Source organism: Phaethon aethereus (assembly GCF_964289735.1).
Source record: "Phaethon aethereus genome assembly, chromosome: 5".
NCBI lineage: Eukaryota > Metazoa > Chordata > Aves > Phaethontiformes > Phaethontidae > Phaethon > Phaethon aethereus.
The window spans coordinates 44,695,284-44,714,637 of record NC_138579.1 but is presented as its reverse complement, the minus strand read 5'-3'; the positions used below and the strand labels follow the sequence as shown (position 1 = coordinate 44,714,637).

The window sequence follows — 19,354 nt, the reverse complement described above, 5'->3', positions numbered from 1 at the left end:
TGTATAAAGTTTCTTAGTCCATCCAATAGAAACTTCTGGTGGTATCCTGTTTTAGGAATTAAATCAAGTATCCTTGGTTAAGGTTTCAGTTGTTGCTGAAAATTAAGAGTTAGTTCTTGTTGAATTCACTGTGGCTCAGAAAGCAAAGCTAGGATTTTCTGCACCGACAACAGGTGGGCAGAAAGAGGTTTGTTGTATTGGTAAAGACTGAAGAATTATTTCATCTGTGATCCTGTTGCATCTGGGGAAGATAAATGGAGTTGAAAGAAATTTTATTTGTGCAGAGCATTAGAGGATAAGATCCATTTGAGGATAAGACAAATCCAAAAAGATAAGTGCATTATTTTTTGCTTCTCCCATTTTAAGAGAGAAGATCTAATGGAAGAACGTGTACGTTGTTGGCAAGAATCGGCTATGGGGGAGGGGTTGAGAGCAGCATAGACCAACCTGCCTAATGAGAAGAGACTGGGAGCAAAAAAGCAACTTTCTTTCCCGTCTGATTGTGGGAAACGCATGCCTTTTTCTTTGCATCTGCATATAGATATGGAAAGAAGACCCCTTCCAAACAAAGGGGAGACTTGCCTTGTTTCAAAATACTGATGTACATTGTCTTATGAGTAAATGTATTGAGTCATTGGTCAATTATCCCAAGGAGTGTTTGTTTTGCTTTGCATTCAAGGCCCTCTGCTTTAGACAAGCTAGACTTGAAGTCTGCTGTGGTGGGCTCTGGGGTTTGTGATAGTGCAAGGCGTAAGCCTGAATTTCAGCAGCTTCTGCAAAAAATTCATAAATAGAAGGCAAAGTAAAGAATGTAATCTAAGCAAAAAAAGGATAGTGTTATTTATTAAGGAGATCAGGTTAGGATGTTTTATTATGCTTCTGGACCTTAAAAAGCCACAGACTTGCTTAAACTAATTGGCAGCTTTATCGAAGTCAGTGATGCAGGAGGCTTCCTGGCAGCTAAGCAAAGGACATGTAGTGGTTTCAGTAGAGTGGTAGATGCTTCATAGCAATTTATCTGATATTCTGGTGTCAGAGGTGAACTGGTTAACACACTGACATTAAAGAAAAAAACCAAGGTGATATCTTTCAGTGGCAACACCCTATTGGGATAAGTAAGGCGAAAAAAAGGATAATGAATTTATATAGGGGCTGTTCAGTCTCAGTAAGGTGCTTGCAGTCAAAAAAGATGAAGTGAAACTTCAGATTCTTGTTCAAGGGCAGGTTGTGGAGCAGAAGATGAAGGGCAGATGGGGAAATGCAAAATACGTGCCACCGTAGTTGGACTGCGGCTGGTTTTGCTCTGCTTATGCCTTCATCCTGTCGCTGCACCTCACTGCTGCTCTGCAAAAACAAGTGCACTTTGTCGTTTTCTGCATTTTTTGAATGCTCTTTGGGTAGTTTCGTATTGTACATAGGCTTTGCTTTGAGGTGTGCTTTCGGTGAACTTAATCTCATGGATTGGCTGTGCTTTTAGGGCTGCGTCTGTATTACCTAGTTCACGTACCTTAGTTTGTTGAACTGTATTACAAAATGAGATACCTGCACTGGCCAGAAGCTCTAGTATAGCTGCAATTACAATGGCAAAGCTGTGCAGCCTCCACAATTATTTACTTTGGTGGTATAATCTGTATCCATATGAAGAACGCTGTTTACCACCATAAACTTTAGATCTGTGCTGGCACAAGCTATAAATGTTGCCTGCCAGTACAGCTATACCCGTCCAGCAGTGACCAACACTCCTTTCTGAAGGGCTTTTCTCTGCAACCCAGGTCAGAGTGGCCATGAAGCTGTGGATTTTACCAGTCCTCCGAGTAAGAGGTTTCTATTGGGTTTAACACATTAGATGTTTCTCTTCCTGTGTGTTTTCATGGTCAGTCAGCCTCTGGTGACAGCATCGATTCAGCTGAAAATTAATAGTTATATTTTAGGCTGGTGCCTGATAAACCCCCCTGGACTGCTCCAGCCTTTCCTCTCCCTTTACCTGTCAGGATGGAGCTTCACGGATAACAAGATTTCCCCATGTAAACAAGAGAACAGCTGCACCCCCTCCCCACACAGTCTTTATCAAGGCTGATCTAACAGCCCAGTGTACTGCTTGCACTAAGCAAGGGTAATGGCTTGAAATTTATTGACATCTTGAAAGGCAGTGCATCTAGTTGAGAGCAGGATTGTCTCTATTGAATTTAAAATGATAAAAAGCAAGAGTTCCTGCTGAGTTTCTGTATCTGCCTGTGCCAACTTTTTCTTCTCCTCCAGCTTCAAAACATGTTTATTCTTTCTTGAGTGCCAGAGAGAAGAAAGGTGCCACTCTGCCAAACAAGTAGTGTTCAGCACTTCTCTGTCTTCCATCGCCCTCCTTGGTGGTGGGAAGACCTCGAGGAGAGACAGCTGTGCAGATGACGCGGTGCCTCCGCTTTGGCCGGTCACAGTGCCGCTCGGACCAGGCGAGCTGTGCAGCACCGTTGCCAACTGGCAGCGGTAGCACAGGCTTGGGGCAACCTGTTGCTACTCTTACGACTGAGAGGATCCTGGCAATTGCCCTGTCCAGCTTTTTAACGTTGGCACACCCCAGAAACTGAGGGGAAAGGTAGAATTTGAAGACTGTTATCAAATAGCAGCAGCTTCCCTGGGACAGAGCGGGAGGGGAAGAGGGAAACACCAGGTCAATAACTAGGGCTTTGCAGAGCAGAGGCTTTTATCAAAAAGTTTTCTTACCCCTCCAAGGCAGGTACAAATTAACTGCCTAGCTCTGTGCTTATGTGTTGTGCCCTGGGCCCCCTTCTTCCCGTGTAAGTACAGCAGCTTGACAGGGAGGAAGAGATCATCATGAAAGATTCCTTGAGGCTGTTGATTGTTATGCAGCCTCCCCTGGCTCTCTGCCATAAGTAAATATTTAGTTTAATACCTCAGTGGTGGCTGTGACAGGTGCTACAGTACTGATGTGCCAGCACTGACAAGTTGGAGGGGGAGCAGCAGCAGTGGACTTGAGGTGGCCTTTGCACTCCACATGCAGCTTGTTTGCTGAACACTTTAAGGGCTTATTTTTTGCAGTTTTCCTCATGCCTCACAGCCCTGCTTTCTCTGAGCTGTCTTCTCCCCTGCTGAATTCAACGTTGAAGGAGTGGCTGTGAAGTGATGAAATGCGCTTTAGGGAGTTCAGTAGATAATGTCCAGGGAGGATGGAAAAGATGCATCAAAGAGATAAGTAGTTGCTTCTAGAGCGATCTTTGAAAATAGAGAAGTGCAGACATAAATTACTCAACCAAATCTTTCCCCACACTTTATGGTTGGAAGGATGTAGAATGGAAGCAGCCGACTGTTTCTTTAGTGAGTATTGCTTCCCCTTTGTATGAGATTCGCCTTTTCGGTGGAAGCTTAGCAATCTAGACAGTTTTGGTATTTCTAGAAGAAGACTTTTTATCTTGCTGACATCCCCTGAACTCAGAGGAGAGATGGAGTCCCTGAAATTACAGAATACTTCTGGAATCTCCTTTGAAATGTGGGGAGATTACCAGAGACAGAGTCTTCTACAATCATTGCGCAGGTCAAGCAACTGTTCTGTGTAATCCAGGCTGGATTGTGTGGCCCTAAAGGGAAGGGGTAGGACCTTTCTTGCCTGCTGAAATGACATTTATATGTTTATGTTGTTGCTAAGAAGAGAACAGCTTGCTATACTTAAGTTGCCTGTTTGGACTTGAGCTTCCATAGGGATGTTCTGAAGCTCCCATTCCTCAGACTTCACAGTGTTTATAGTTAGAGAAACATACCATTCAAAACTCTGTTTCAGAACAGTATCTGGAAACAAATGCAACTGCCAACTTCATAAAATGCTGAATTGCCACATCTAATGGTGTGGCTGTGTATCATTGAATTAGTAGTGTAGTGATGCTAAGAGCAAGTTTGACGTTGGTTATGGTGAAGAGCCTGGAAGCTTCCTATGACTGCTGGCAGTGGTCATGGACTGACAAAGATGCAATACGATATCTGTCCTAAATGAAAATGCCACTATATTAAAAATAAACTCTCTGGAGGCTGTGGTAGAGTGTGGTGGTCACCTTAAAGATTAGTGGACTTTTAAAAGAGTGGTTCTAAACTGCTTCCTGAACCCTTGGTAATCAACATGGATGTTACACGTGACCTGAAACTAGTCTGTGGACCAGCTCTAATGAAAGGGAACGGGTGAATTCTCAGCTTCATGCATTTGAATCGCTAGTTTTAAGAGTGTTTGAGAGTTGTCAGCAGTCTCTTGACCTAGAAGCTGGAGAGTCATGTTAGTGTAGGATTTCTGTGATAAGTTGTGTATTATCCCTAGAAGTTCAGAACTACGAAGCATGGATAATTCCACTGGTAAAGAGGTGTGGTCACTCTGTGGTATGTTTTCAGGATTTCAACTTTGGTTGAAATATCTCAGTAACTTTTTATAAGATGTAGCAATGGAAACAAAAGGACAAAAAAAAAAAAATCCAAAAGGAATTAGCTGTGATCTATGGAGAATAATGCTTCCTGGCAGGCTTCTGACCTTCTTTGAAGAGAGGGACCTGCTGATGTTGAAGGAACTTTAATTTTTTTTTTTTCCCACTCTGTGGATAGAGTAGGGGGGTCTTGCTAATGGATGCAATTGCAACAGCCAGTCTGTGTGACTGCATCAGATTGATTAGCTGGGTTCTGGTTACTGCTGCGAGTGGTGATTATGCCAGTACAGCTGCTTTCTCTTTTTATGTACTAATTACCACACGCATGGATGTCATCACCCTTAACACTGCATGGAGTTGTCCCATTAGCGTGGGAGTGGGAAGCAGCAGGGGAGGGGAGCTCTCCTTGTGACAAGCCGTTTAGAAGTGAATGGAGTGGAGTGATGAAGCAACTATTCTTATGCAGAATTTTTAAGCCATCTTGTCTTTGAGATTCTGCCCTCAGCCAACATTTTTGCAGGTTGTCAGAACCAGACCCATGTCCTTGGCAGCAGTTTCCTTGTTGTGCTATTTACTGTAAAACACCTGGATGCTGAGCTGTAGCTAGCAAGTCTTCTCTCCTTGACATGGCTGGTTGCACAGCCTGTGGGGCAACGGCTGTGCAAACTGACCTGCCAGTGGAGGAGAGCTTGTGGCTATCCTAGGAAGGCAGGTTCTCTAGCTGTCATATCTTGCAAAGCCATTCTCAGAAGAGAAACCATTTGTTTCTGACTTGCCGAAGAAGGATATGATGGAAAACCCTTGCAGTTCTTGAGAGATTTGGAATGCTTATTTTGTGAATTTATGCTCCCAACTCTGGCAGACTCCTCCCTTTCCCCTCCTTCCTCCTCCTTAAAATCCAGTCTCCCCATCTCAGAGTGCACCATAATCTCCATGGTAACAGGTGTCACCATCCTACATCTGATTAATTTTTTTTTTTCCTCTTTTTCTCCCCCTGCCCTTCCACACACACAGAGCAAGCAAGGCAGACAGGGAACAGAGCAGGCATGACAGAGATGGTTAAGAACTAGATAAACCCCGAAGGGCCTTGTACCTTCCATTCAAACACTGAGCTGCTCTGGATACGCTAACTGCTGAGTGATAGCCAGGGCAAAGAGTGACCAGTGTCTGTCATACAGAGAAATTCTTAAGGACATTTTCTCTTCTAATGTGGCCTCAGAGGAGAGGTTAAGTGTGGGAAATAATGTAGCTCTATTGTTTTGCTCTGACTTACTTTGTTTGTGCTATGATGGTTAAGATGAAGGTTCTGGGTACTAGCTATTGGAGGGCATGCAGTTAAGTGGTCTCTGCCTCAGACTTCTCAAGTTAAATTGTCAACCAGACAAGATGTGGGGTGGGCAGTACAGCTACGGAGAAAAACAGGTACATAAGCTGTTGTCCTGAGCCCCAATTATGCTAGCCAATGAGTCCCACCCTAATGAATTCTAATTATTACTTCAGGCCACCACAGCAGTGCAGTAGTGCTTGCTCTGTATTCCCATCTACCTTTATCCTGTTGTTCCAGCACATCCTCATTCCCTTCCCTTCTTCCTGGTCCAGCACCATTGCCTTTTCTGAGGAGTTTGGAAGAAAGGTTTTGTGATGGATGGATGGATGGTTGTCCACCAGAAAAACTAATGAAAACATATCTTTCACCTGGGACTTACTCCATTGAAAAATCTAGATTCGAAGTCTGTGTTACCTGCAGTGATTACAGATTTAAATCCTAGGTAGACTTCTGCAGAAATTCTGTTAATGATTTGGTCTTGTAAATGCAGTCTTCAGTTCTACTCTTCTGAAGCTGTGTTGGAACGTGCTCTGATGTCCCAGTCCGCTGACGCAGCTTGTCCCTGCCTAATCAGCTTATAACCCCTCTTTCCACTTCCCATGCCTTTGTTTTTATGATCTGTCTGTGTCATATTTTCTGGCTGAATGGAGTGTTGCTAGTATACTTAGTTCTGGTTGCTGGATGGCAGGGTGCAGGAAAGCATTGTGCTGTACAAAAGACATCAGCTTCTTGGAGTAGGAGAGTATCTGCATAGGTATAATCTGTTCTGCCTGGTAGTTCTCACTTTTCAAGCTCATACGCTTCAGAAACCAAGGTAGTGCAGACCAGAAAGCAGAGCTTGCTGTTGGTCCTTGGTGTGCACAGGGTTTTCATTCACCTGCATTAATGCAGCATTTGGGAAGCACTGGCTAACTACCTGCAGTTTTAGCAGCTCTTCAGCTTCTTACCTTACTGCAGGTAAAATGGATGGTGTTCGAAGAGGACCTGAACTGAGGGATTTGTTTATAATAATAACTCATAATCTCTGCATTTTGATTTGGTTTGTGCACTGTTGGTCAAAGACTGAAACATTTTCAGGAGGCTGTTTAAATGTTTATGCAAAAATAATATACAATTCTTTCCTTTTTTAAAGTTTGGCTTGCTTAATAGAAACAATAAACTTTTGATGCTAAAAGCCTATATATTTGCCAGTTTCCAGTTCCACCCTACTGAGTTAAGATGAGAGGTGAAGGCCAGAAGAGTCCCAGTTGCCCTGCTTTCTAATGATTATGCTACTTGTCCCCACCACTTTGTTTAATTAGTTTGAATAGGACTGTGCAGCCCACTAAGTGACATGTAGGTTCTCCTGGAGTCAGAATTTCTTCTGCTCCACAGCTCTGTGCCAGTCAGTCTATTAAACACTTAGGGGCACACATATGTGCATTTCTAGCAGCTGCTTACTCTCACTGCTGGATTAGTGGTTTCTTTGCAACATCCTGTAAAATGACATGTCTCATTGGTGAGCTGCACTGCTGCAGGGAGACTGAACATTTGCTTGAGCCTCCTTGGCTTTCCTGCCTTGTATTGTCCTGTCAAGTAACCTCCTGTTATTGTTTCAGAGAGTTTTCAACGTTCTGTACCCAATGCCTGCCGACCAGAGAAGACATGTCAGCATAAACTCTGCTCGCTGGCTGCCTGAGCCAGGCCTGGGATTGGCATATGGCACCAACAAAGGGGACCTGGTGATTTGCCGACCAGAGTAAGTGATTGCTTTACATGGAGTTATAATTGCTCTGGCTGTTATGTTCTTAGGGCAGTGGGGATAAGATGGCTTTTCACTGCTTGGGGCATTGTGCTAGAGGGACCTAAAAAACCCAACTCCTAACGCTCCTTTTGGACTGCCGCAGTGTTTACCCGAGTCTCTTGCCATCAATGTTTATTTTGCTGATTATAAACTTCTGAGGCTGTTTGAAGTGCATCTCATTAGCTCATTTTATTTCCCATGTCTTTCTAGGCTTTCTGAATCGTTTGTTTCATGTATGTCTAGTGCAGTGTCTTTCAGTCTCTCTGGATTTATGGATTTCTAAAATTTTTCAATGAGAACAGCAAGTTTGAGCCATTAGTGATATGCTTGCTTTCCTCAGCTTTCATGGACCCCTTGGAGTCCACCAACCAGGTTGAAAGCTGCTGACCTAGACTTATCAAATACTTGTTACAGTATTCAAGCATGAGATTCTATGAACTGCCAAGATTTTTGTCATGATTATGAGCAACCCATTGAATTGTTTTGGTCCTCACTTGAAAGCCCAATGATGTGACTTGTGGACTTTAGCTCACTTACTTATACAGTGCTATGAAAGGTATAACTGTCCCTTTGTAAACTTGCAATTAAACATGAGCTAATTTAGATGTGGTGTGACATAGATGATGACTGACTGCCTGAGCAGTGAAATGTGTATTGCTTTCAGTGTTCTTGAGGAGTCTCTGGTCCATACTTTGAGACCTTTTTCTCCATTGTGTTGTGCAAGCACTTCTTTTGGAGCAGTATGGGGGTGTTTTTATGCTGCAGGAACACTTCAGGGATTTCTCTGCTTCAGTTATTTCCTGGTACTAAACTACCTTGGTATTCTTTTGGGTTATACTTCACATATTCCTTGTAACTTAAAAGCTGGCAGCTGGAAACTTGCAACACTGCTGGTGATCTTACCACAGGCATGTGGACCCCATTGTGCATGAGATCAGGCATGTGGTGCTTGAGGAGAGTCATGTGGTCAGTGTAGAACCACTGTCTTAAATCAGAATAAATATATACAGTTGTAATAGTGACTAATTCGGTACAGCCTTGTGGTGAAATCTGTGGTTGGAATTCAGATTGGACCAATTTCAGTAATACAGAATGCCAATGCTCTTCAAACAGCCTTCTTGTTCTCTTGAACATAATCTTTCATCAAGGCCTTATTTATACATGAAGTCCTACAAGATATTATTATGGAATAATCTATAATCACTCTCTTCCAGTATAGTGGCTTTCTTCAAGAATAGTTGCTGTTACTTTCTAAGTAGAATTATTCAGGAATAATGGCTCTCTTCTCAAACTCTAGAGAGTTATTCTAAGTTATTTTCGGTATAGAAGACTGATAAGATTTAGTCTACTGATTATGGCTCATGAGATGAACTTGGATAAGAACCCAGGAAAATGAAGTCTCCCTGAGGGTGGATGCTTTGATTGAATGCTGCAGAGTTGAGCTTGGTCTGGCTGTCCTGGCTTGCCACACCCCACATTTGGTATCCATTCTGGTGCTTGCAGTAGCCCCAAGCTAAATGGCATGTCTCTTCTTGGCACCTCACTAATTAAAGACATGACATGAACACTTTCATGGTATGTTATGGAAGCACTGTCAGTCCTTCTGCAGCATCTCTGTGAAACCTCCTTAGCTCACCATGTTGCTAGGGCACTCTTCTATCTCCTTGCTTCTATCCCAGCAACAATCATGCACAATTTCAAGAAGAAGAAACTTTTTGTATACGAACATGAAACAAGGTGGCTGTAGAGGTGGGAAATTTATTGGTGGTTTGACAGAAATGCTTCAAGAGGTTTCCTGTTGGTGGATTGGAGTGACTGATGCTTCTGGTGATTACTGAAGACCTCACATGGACTGGTGGGTTCTTTTTGGAGCAGGACAGCTGATACCTTCTGTTCTCAACTGCACCATTTTACAGACCAACAACAGAGTGACTTAAAAACCTCTGCGTGAAGGTATAGATATTCACCAAGCTGAATAATTTTCATTGAGACTCTAACATCAGAACACACGAATGAGTGAGGCTCTGTCAGAACAGAAGTAACTTGCGGCTGTGATGTCTGCCCCAGGTCTACTTGGAAGATCCTTGGAGAAAGGAAAAATCCCAATGTGTAGGATGCCATCTCTGTAGTTCTTGGCTTAGTAGACTTGGTTTGAGGTTGGCATATCTGTTGACTTTGACTTGAGAAGTGAGAGAGAAAGATGAAAAATATTTGTGTAGCTTCCATACACAGTAATACAGAGGAGGAGAAACTAAATAAGATAGAGTACTATACAGGGGATAGCCTAACAAACAGCAGGGATCAAGAAAACACTGTACTGCTAAAAACACACCCACTGTTCTAATTTGGCAAAGAAAAATGGCCAGTAGCAAACAACTGAGATGGTTATTATTCCCTGGGTCTTTGTTCCCATGTACCATGGAGGCATCTGAAACCAAGTACCACAGGGACCACATAAACAGGTTGGAATAGCAGCTGTGCCTCAAATAAAGGACTTGAAAAGCACATGCTTAGGGAAAATGAGATGAGTAGACTGGAAGTACAAGCTGACCAAAAAAAAGAAGGCGTAACTTGAAGCTCCATGGGCTCATAATAAGAGGCTATGCAAGTAGTCCTTCCAGGGTTCTAAAGAAACAGTAATTAAAAAACAAATGTTTTGGGTTATATTGCTAAGTTGGGGTAGCACTGATGGCAGTTTTTCTTGCAAACGGAAATGGGGAAGGTCAGAATATGTTGGCAGTCCATAATATTAACTTGATACGCAGATTTATGGGGTATGTTTTGAAGGAAAGGAAAATTAAAATCACGGAAAGATGGGATTGAATGCATTGTGTTTTGACTAAGGTGGAATATAGCGTGTTGGATACCTGTCATTGAGAATTTTATGTATTTATTTTTAATTAAAGGGTCAGCTAAGGACTTGCTCCAGGTTTAATACCTCTGCGTTTTAGCAAGGCAGTTCCCATGTTGGAACTACAATAAATCTAGTTAATTTGCAAGGAATTAGGATTAGCACATGGTCTGATAAGAGCAGGTGAAGGCCTGGCTAAAGGAAAGAATACAACATGATTGAGAGCTGAACTCTGTTACAAAAGAGGTCATTGATGGACTTCTTAAAGAACCTTTTCTGGGGCTGGTTATTAATACTATTTACACTAATGCCTTGTAAGGGTGCGCTGAATAAATTTGGAGAGGATGTGACATTAGACTTGTCATTGCAGAGAAAGATCAGAGTATTGCACAAGAACTGGATTGCCTTGAAAGTGACTGGAGCTGTAGAAATGAGATAGAATTTAATAGTACAAAGTGCACTTAGTGACTAATAACACTGAGCTCAGTAGTTAAAATGACAGAGGAGGAAAAAGACCCAAGGTTTTAGTTGATCTTTGATGATTGAGCCATCAACACATGAGGCTGTATAAACAATAGATTCAGTTCTAGAATAAGACACAAGATGCTTAATAGCAGAGATAGAAAAATGTTACTGTCACTGTAGAAGAAACTAGATACGTAAGGTGGAACAGTTTAAAATTCACATATTCGTATTCAGAACTGCCTTTGAACTGGTACAGTAGTTGAGAAGAGCCTCTAGTGAAGTCAGTGGAGCATTTTTATCTAAGAAAACCTGAAGCTTGTCATCTTTAGCACAGCTAAAAAGGAGCGCTAAGGAGGGGGTTATATAGCCTTACATAAATTTCCAGGAAAGGAGAATTATTTAAATTTATATCTTTTTTTATTAAAGAACAAAGAGGCATAAATTGACTATGACCAGGTTGTGGCTGCAAGCTAGAGAAAGGTGGCTAACCAGCTGATTTTTGCAGTAGCCTGTGCATTGGTTAGGTGGATGCAAAAGGCTTAATTGTTTAGAGATGCAGCTTGGCTGGCTTGCAGAGACAAGTGTATGACTTGAATACTTGTGACTGGGGGTGGGACTGTACTGCTGAGCCGTGAGGCACTTTTTCAGTATTTTGAACCCAAGGTCCATGTCTAAACAGGTGTCAACAAGTTGGCGCCCAGAGCTGTTGTGCTGTAGAGAGGTGAGGTGGTGACAGCTGTGTGCATCCACACTTGGAAATGCACCTAATGGGCCTGAAAGAAGCCTGTAAAAGACTGGAATTCATGGGCCAGTACACTAGCTATAAGGACAGAATAAATGGGTTTATTAGTCAAAGTTATAACCCCTAGCAGGGCTGCATTCTGGTGAGTAAAGGAAAGAAAGGACATTGTGTACCCACTTCCCTAGGTTTCAGGGTGACACCCACCTCACTGAACTGTGCTACTGAAAAGCATCAGTTTGTTTGCTCTGCTTTTTATGTGATCAAATTTGAAGAAACTTTTAATGTAATGTCAGGGAAGTTCCTCCTTTCCCAAATACTCAAAGGCCAACCAACTTATATTGTTTACTGATATGTTAGTTTGAACATGCAATATTAGATACAGACTTAAAACCCAGAGATGCCAATTGTCAGTGCATAAATGCTATTCTGAGTAAGGATAATGAACAGCAAAGGTGGTGGAGCTGCTGTTCAGCAGTGTTTGCTTGTCCTTCATATGTTTTTCTCTTTTGCTTGTTTAGCTGCTGGTTCACTTGCTTGCAACTAAACAAACTATCCATCTTAGAGCAGGTCTCTGTGACCTGTTTAAAACCTTGTCTACTTTTCCTGCTGAATTACTGTCCTTTTGGGGAATGGTTTGTGTGAAAGAACCCAGGGGAGTGAAAGACCCAGCTTTTGGCAACAACTTCCTCTGCAAGTGACCAACAGGACAAGCAATTTACTTTTCATGAGTCTGATCTTTGATTTGTGTTTGAAAAAAATCATCAGCCACCATGTAATAGGAGGACTCACTGGGAGAAGGTTCATGGAAGTGACAGTTGGGGACAAAGCACAAAGTTCAGGAAACTGATACGAAGAAAGGCATCTGCAAGTCCTGAAGGTGCATAGAGTAATGAATGGAATTGAGAGATCATAGGTAGTGTGTCTTCGGGGGATGCTTCATGCTTGTCTTGTTGCTTTTTAACCAATTGCAGTGATGATAGGCTGGAGCAAGGGTACTCAGGTCTGTGGTTCACGGGTGAGTCCTGCTGATAACAGAGTTTTGGCCCTCAGATGTGGATTGGAAACAGGTTGCATTCTGTATGACATTGTGACAACCTGTTCCTTTTTTGAGGGTCCTGTAGTTCAGTCTTGTCATGGGTCAGTGTATAGATGATTGCCAACTTGCATAGATAGTAGATCACAAGTCTGCTATTTGCTTGCACATGACTTCGCATTACCATGTGGTAGTCTGTGCTTTTTGGATGTAAGATGAGTTTGTGTTCAGTCCAGAAGCGTGGTGTTGAAAGGCTCTGAGGCTGCTATGTTTTAAAGGGTGGGCACCATTGAGCTAAATCAAGACATTAAATTCATGACACTAATATTCGTTGGGAGAGCTGTGCCACATGAAAACAATAATCCCTTCAGGCACACCACTTGAGGTAGTGTACTCCACTTCGCAAATGAAGTGAACTACCATGTACTACCACTGTGACCTGGAGGTCTGTTGCAGGAGGTGGTAGAGAGCAGTGTGAATTCCTCCCATACCACTGCTATCCCACTGCACGCTGACTTTTCTGTGTGGCTGCTAGTGCTTTTTTAGCCTCCCCAAGGCTACTTCTCCCCGGCCATGTGCTGCCTGATATCCTTTGTAACTGTGACCAGTGCTAACGCTTACTAAAGTTTAGTACATCTTTCTTGGCTCTGCGCAGTTCGAGGTTTGATTCAGTTCCTCAGGTTTTGGCTTTTGCAGCGTGGAATGAAATCCACAGCGTCTTGTACAGCAGAAACACCTCTACTGAATTAGAAAGGAATTTGGTTTTCAGTGCTCATAACCTTTCCTATTCTGATACATACTAACAAGAGCTTTTCCATTCAGAAACACCCCTTGAGGGGCTTCTCAAACACTATCTTGTAGAACATGAACAGGTGAGACCAAAAGTGAGGAGGAGCAGACTGCATGCTGCTTATTGCTTTTTGCTGTCTTCTCTTGTGGAGGACTGCCATGGGAGAAAGGCAGGGGATCCAAATATCAGTTCTCTCTTGTTTCATCTTGAGTGCCCCCTTGGCCCCCCGCCCCAGCTCAGGAGCGGGTTCTGGAAGGGCTCAGTGCTCACACGCTTTTGAAAATACTAATCCAAAACCCTCAGTGTTCTGAGAAAACTGTTGCAAAACCAGTCACTCAAAGCACTTTGTCTAGGGCTAGCTATGTAATGCAGGCATCCACAAGAGAGGAAGGATTTCTTCAGCAGACAGAGCCTCTGGTAATGGAATTAAAATACCCCCTGAAGATGTATCTGGTTCAGAGGCAGCATCCCTTGGAATTTTCTCCTTGGGAAGTAGGTGTGAAGAGTCTCAAATTGATTCAGTGCTATGCAGTGTGCATATTTTAATTCTTTGCGGTGAGATCTGCCTCTAACGTAAAATCGTTCTGGGAAAATTCTCTTCACAATAAATCCCTATGCTTTGCAGACAATCATTGCAATTGTCTATCCATGCCAATCCAGGTTTTTTTCCCCCTCTGAGAATTGCCTATCCTCTCATCTAGTAATGGGGACGATGTGTCTGCATCTAGTTGTCAGCGCTGGTAAAGAGATGATGACCTGCCCAGCTGCCTGGCGCGCCATGTCTCTCTGCTGGCTGGCTCCATTCGTCAGGCTCCTCAGCCTCTAGCAGTGGTGCCCCCCAGCAGCGTAAGCCCTGGTGCATTGTTTGCCTTTTAAGAATAGCTTCTAGAGGATGGAGTAAACAAAGAGACAGAAAGAGGAGCTGTCTTCCTTGTGTGCAGCGGAGGGATGTTAGCAACCCTGCACACGGAACGTTTTCACAACTCTTAACTGGGGCGGCTGGAGATACTGGTTATGTTTGACTCCTCCCAGCAAATGGCCTTCGAAAGGCAGTGTCTGCACAGTGGCCTTTCAGCATGACCAAGTAAGCGAATGCATGTCCTGGACTTTTGCTGCTTGTTAATCACAAGATACATTGAGTTTTCTAAATGAGGGTAAAAGATTATTGTGATTGATAAAAGGACTGAAAAGAGGGGGGAAGACAGTCAATTTCGCTCTAAGGATGTGTCCTGAAAGCTTATATTTGGATTTTGTTATTCATGTGTTTAAGAAAAAAAATTAAATTAATTACTTCCAAATTGTGCAGGGAAGCCTGTGTATATGAGTGCCAAGAGGCTTGGTCATTGCAGGTGCAACAGAAGTAGAGTGGTAATATGGAGGCTTGAAACAGTATCTCCATTCTGATATTGTTTTTTATTCCATTTCTATTTCCGTTTCTGAATGTGAATTTGATATCCTGGGTGAATGATGGCATTAGGTGGAAGATGCCCTCATAAAATTCCACTTAATATGTCTATGAATCCTAGAGATAAATTTTGAGAGCCGCTTTAAGTCTTCCGTTATTAGTAAGTTCATTTCCCTCACCCAATTCTTCAAGATAGGCTAAAGCACTGGCTAGTTAATGACATTTATTTTCTACCATGAGAAAGGGAGCTTGGTACAAAGCCCGGTGTTAAAGAAATTTAACCTGCTACTTACCAGTTTGTGTACTATGTCACTGGGCTTCTGCAGATCCTTACTGGTTGTCAGCTTGGATAGCAATCTTTTTAAGAGCACGGCTATGTACTCCAAGAGGAGTTACCAAATGCTTCACTTACATCTATTCAGATCACACCTGCTGCCTTTTCTTTCTTTACTTTTTTCTAATTCTATCTACAAAAGCAATTAAATTTCATGCAAGCAATTATTTTACTTACTGCCTACTGCGTGTGGCTCACTCTTTCATTGTTTTCATATATCTTCTTTTTTCTCTTTGTTATATTACTGTCTTTAAGGATGAAAGTTGCACACAGGAGAGAGTAATTGTCAATTTAAGTATGGTTTTATTTTTTAAGAATGCTGCTAAGCTGGCTTTTTTGGCCTTTTGTCACTTCCTCAGTTTTTTTGTATCATATTAAATATCAGGTCTGAATGGTTTAAAAAAGTTAACTTCTAAATTTTTTCTTTTTTTTTTTCTTAATGACTGGAACTAGCTGCAATGTCTGCTTTTCTTATTACCTAATTGCCTAAGAACCCTTCGATATTTTTTAAGTGGAGACTTCAGAGAGAAAATTAGGTATCTCGTCCACTTTGAGTTATCATTGATTTTTGTCCTTACCCTCACTGATGAATAGGCCTTTTTTTATTCCAGTACCCTTTTCCTCATGTTTATTTTTAGAATGTCTTTTCCCTGTTTGGCAGCACCAGTCTATCCTGCTTTCTTATAACCTTTCTTTTCTCCGCAGGTCAATACTAGACCTTCCTTGTTCAGTTGTTTACTCCCTTGGCTTTCCAGTAAGATCATCTTTAATTTTCTGGTCTTGATCTGGTTGATTTGTAGACTTCTATTCGTTGTCCCTTATACCTGTGTTTTCCAGCAGGACTCTAGTGAATCCAGCTAGCAAATAAAGCGACCAACTTTTTCTTCATTTTTTCCCCCCTTTTTAAAATCCTCAAGCTATCTGGTTCTGTAAATGGTCTCAACTCAATGTCTACAAACTGTGAATAATTGGAGTAATAATTGTGGATTTGGGTTTTTTGTAGATTTTTTTCTTTTTTTTTTTTTTTTGAGCAGGTTTCCTCTGCTTGCTAAACAGCACACTTTTTAGTTGGCTAATTTCAAAGCTGCTGAAGATTAAAAATATAAAAATTGGCTTGCCCCGTGGATCTCATTGAGATTAGACAAAGCCAACATCTTGGTTCTGGAGCTTGGCAGCTTTGTGTGTGCACATCACTGTGTTCTATTAAAAAAAGGATTTGCTATGCTTGCTGATTTTAAAAGTTTATTTTGAAGTTGATTTCTCCCATTCTAAATGCTTTTTCCTGGTTTAGTTTGTTGGCATAAGATCTACAAAACAAGCCTACTTTGAAGTCACCTTTGAATCAACACAAATGTTAGTTCCTGCTGAAATGCTAGTGAAAGTTCAAAGACAACTAAAGAGTGACTTTGGCTCTTGAGACTTGTAGCAGTTTAAGATGTTTAAGCCCTTAGAAGGCTTAAGCAATTTGCACTCCCCCAAAGACTCCTAACATCCTAAATTGTCTAAGACAGTGGAAGAGCTGATAGATCATAAACAGATTAAGATATTCGGAGGGTTCAAAGCTTATTTGGAGTATAGTCTGCCTGTAATCACTTTAAGCAATTAACAAGCCTTTAAGTTTTTAGAGGACCTTAAGCAAGTTACCCATCTTTAGAGCTTGGTTTAAGGTGATACCGAGATAAATTGTTCTTATTTAAGGAAGTTGAAGCTCTGCATTCTGGAATCTGTTATTTATCTTCCAGAGGATCCCTGTGTGCTACTTGATGTGGTTGGAGCCAGATAAGCGAAGGATACCATGGAATACTGGCAAGATTTTGAGTGAGAAAATCAGTGAAAATTCAGGAAATTGTTACTTGGTCTCCTTCTGCCTTGTTTATTCCAGGCTATTTGTCCTGGGTGTATGTCCCTATTCACAAAAACATACGTTCTTTTTTAATAGTGCTAAAACTACTGTGTAGTGCACTGCGTAATACCCAAAAATCTTACCAGTGTTGTAGGAGCAAATCTTAACTCTGTGTCTTCCTTAAACAAGTGTTTTGTCCATCTGCTTACAGTAATGCATTAATTCAAATATTCTGCATTTTATGATGGCCTCAGTATGCCCCCTCCAAATTCAGATATCTCTTCTAAATGTCAAAGTAGCTGATGTCTAGTTAGAACATCAGCAGCACAGGGAGTCACATTCGGGGCTGAGAAGGTTCTCTCAGGCACAAGTTACAACTTCCTACATCACGCTGAGAGTGGTGTAAAAAAGCTCGAGGAAAAAGCTGCTTTAAAAAAATGTTACAGCATTTCGGTAGGAGAATTGGTATTGGCATGAAGGCTGTCTGTGAGGGACTTGTCCTTATTCTCATCAGCGGTTTTGCTGTGCAGCTTCATGTTCCTTAAGGGTAGCGCTCTCAACATCAATATTTGTGCTTGGGTTCTAAGATAATCAAAACTGTTGTCTCCTGCTCTGTCATTGTCTTGGTGCGTATTTTCCATTGATCATTTCTGTTCAATGTGTTGGAAGACTGATTCTTAACTTAAGACTTTCTCCCTTGGAATGTAAGATGAATTCCTCTTAAGCTTTGTGTTGGTGTGTCTTCCATTTCAACTCATTTTACAAGTCTGCTCATCTGCTACATGCAAATTATAGGTAGGTTACAAATGCTGACTCCTGGAATTCACCTGGGTTTTAGCTGTAGGGACCCTATGGATCAAAAGAAACCATTCTGTTTGAGTTCTTCCTACTGTGTTAATCTCTCTTCTCTCTCTCTCTCTCTTTGAGGTATCTAACAGCTTAGATGACTGATGACTCTCTTCCTTAGCTGAGATACCACATTTTTGCCCAGGGAAGATGACTGTTAGAAGTGTGCCTTCTATCTAAATCTTGCCCACTGGCAGCAAGAACATGGATTGTATCCAGCTGTAGTTGCCCAGTATTGGGCAGAACAAACTCGTGCATATTCACGCCGTTGAGACAGAGAAGTGTTATTAGCTACTGGTGCCTCCAGATTTATAAGGCTGACCTCATTTAAACGGTGTGAGTTTGAATAGTGCCTCTTCAAAAATCCTGGTATTTAACCAAGCTGGCAGGATGGACAATCAAGTAAACGGGGCCAGTCATCTTGTATAGTGTTCTGAGTTGAGTTGTCATCTTCCCTGAAGCAGGCATACAGCTACCAGATGCAGCAAGCTGCCTGCTGTTCTGCTTCTGCAGCACTTTTGCCAATTCAAGTAGGTGCCAGGGTGTGTTTCTGCATGGTTGCAGAACGAGGCAGGCGAAGCCTGAAGGATTCTGGAAAATCAGCAGGCTCTATCAGTATAGTTCATAGTTGCTAGTTGCAGAAAAGGGATGATCTTTCCATTGTTCCTCTGAACAATGAGTAGGATAATTTCATGTGTTACTTAAATGTCTGAGTGGTTGTTAATCATAAACTGCAGATCTTGTGTTCTGTATGACTTACCGTGTTAGGAATGACCAGGTGACCTGCCTAGTGGATGGGGGAAAGGCTGTGGATGTTGTCTACCTGGACTTTAGTAAAGCCTTTGACAGCATCTCCCACAGCATTCTCCTAGAGAAACTGGTGGCTCATGGCTTAGACAGGTTTACTCTTCGCTGGGTAAAGAACTGGCTGGATGGCTGAGCCCAGAGAGTTGTGGTGAATGGCGTTAAATCCTGGTGTTCCCCAGGGCTCAGTTCTGGGGCGGGTCTTGTTCAATATCTTTATTGATGACCTGGATGAGGGGATCAAGTGTTCCCTCAGTAAGTTTGCAGATGACACCAGGTTGGGCAGGAGTGTTGATCTGCTGGAGGGTAGGAGGGCTCTGCAGAGGGGTCTGGACAGGCTGGGTTGACGGGCTGAGGTCAACTGTATGAGGTTTAATAAGGCCAAGTGCTGAGTCACAACAACCCCATGCAACACTACAAGCTTGGTGAGGGGTGGCTGGAGAGCTGCCTGGCAGAGAAGGACCCGAGGGTGCTGGTTGACAGCCGGCTGAATATGAGCCAGCAGTGTGCCCAGGTGGCCAAGAAGGCCAACAGCGTCCTGGCCTGTATCAGAAATAGTGTGGCCAGCAGGAGTAGGGAAGTGAGGTGAGGCTACACCTTGAATACTGTGTTCAGTTTTGGGCCCTTCACTACAAGGAGGACATTAAGATGCTCGAGCGTGTCCAAAGAAGGGCAACTAAGCTGGTGAGGAGTCTGGAGCACAAGTCTTACGAGGA

The 19,354-nt window shown here is 42.4% G+C and overlaps 1 protein-coding gene across 1 annotated transcript in view; it reads left to right on the top strand.

Annotated features, from left to right (window-relative positions):
• AMBRA1 (autophagy and beclin 1 regulator 1) overlaps window positions 1-19,354 on the top strand; it is a gene marked incomplete at its 5' end in the record, with an annotated part of 130,041 nt that overhangs the window by 93,427 nt on the left and 17,260 nt on the right. The window contains one exon of the mRNA XM_082000451.1: window positions 7,341-7,480. Coding sequence (XP_081856577.1) covers window positions 7,341-7,480 — 140 coding nt within the window. The remainder of the gene's footprint in view (window positions 1-7,340; window positions 7,481-19,354) is intronic.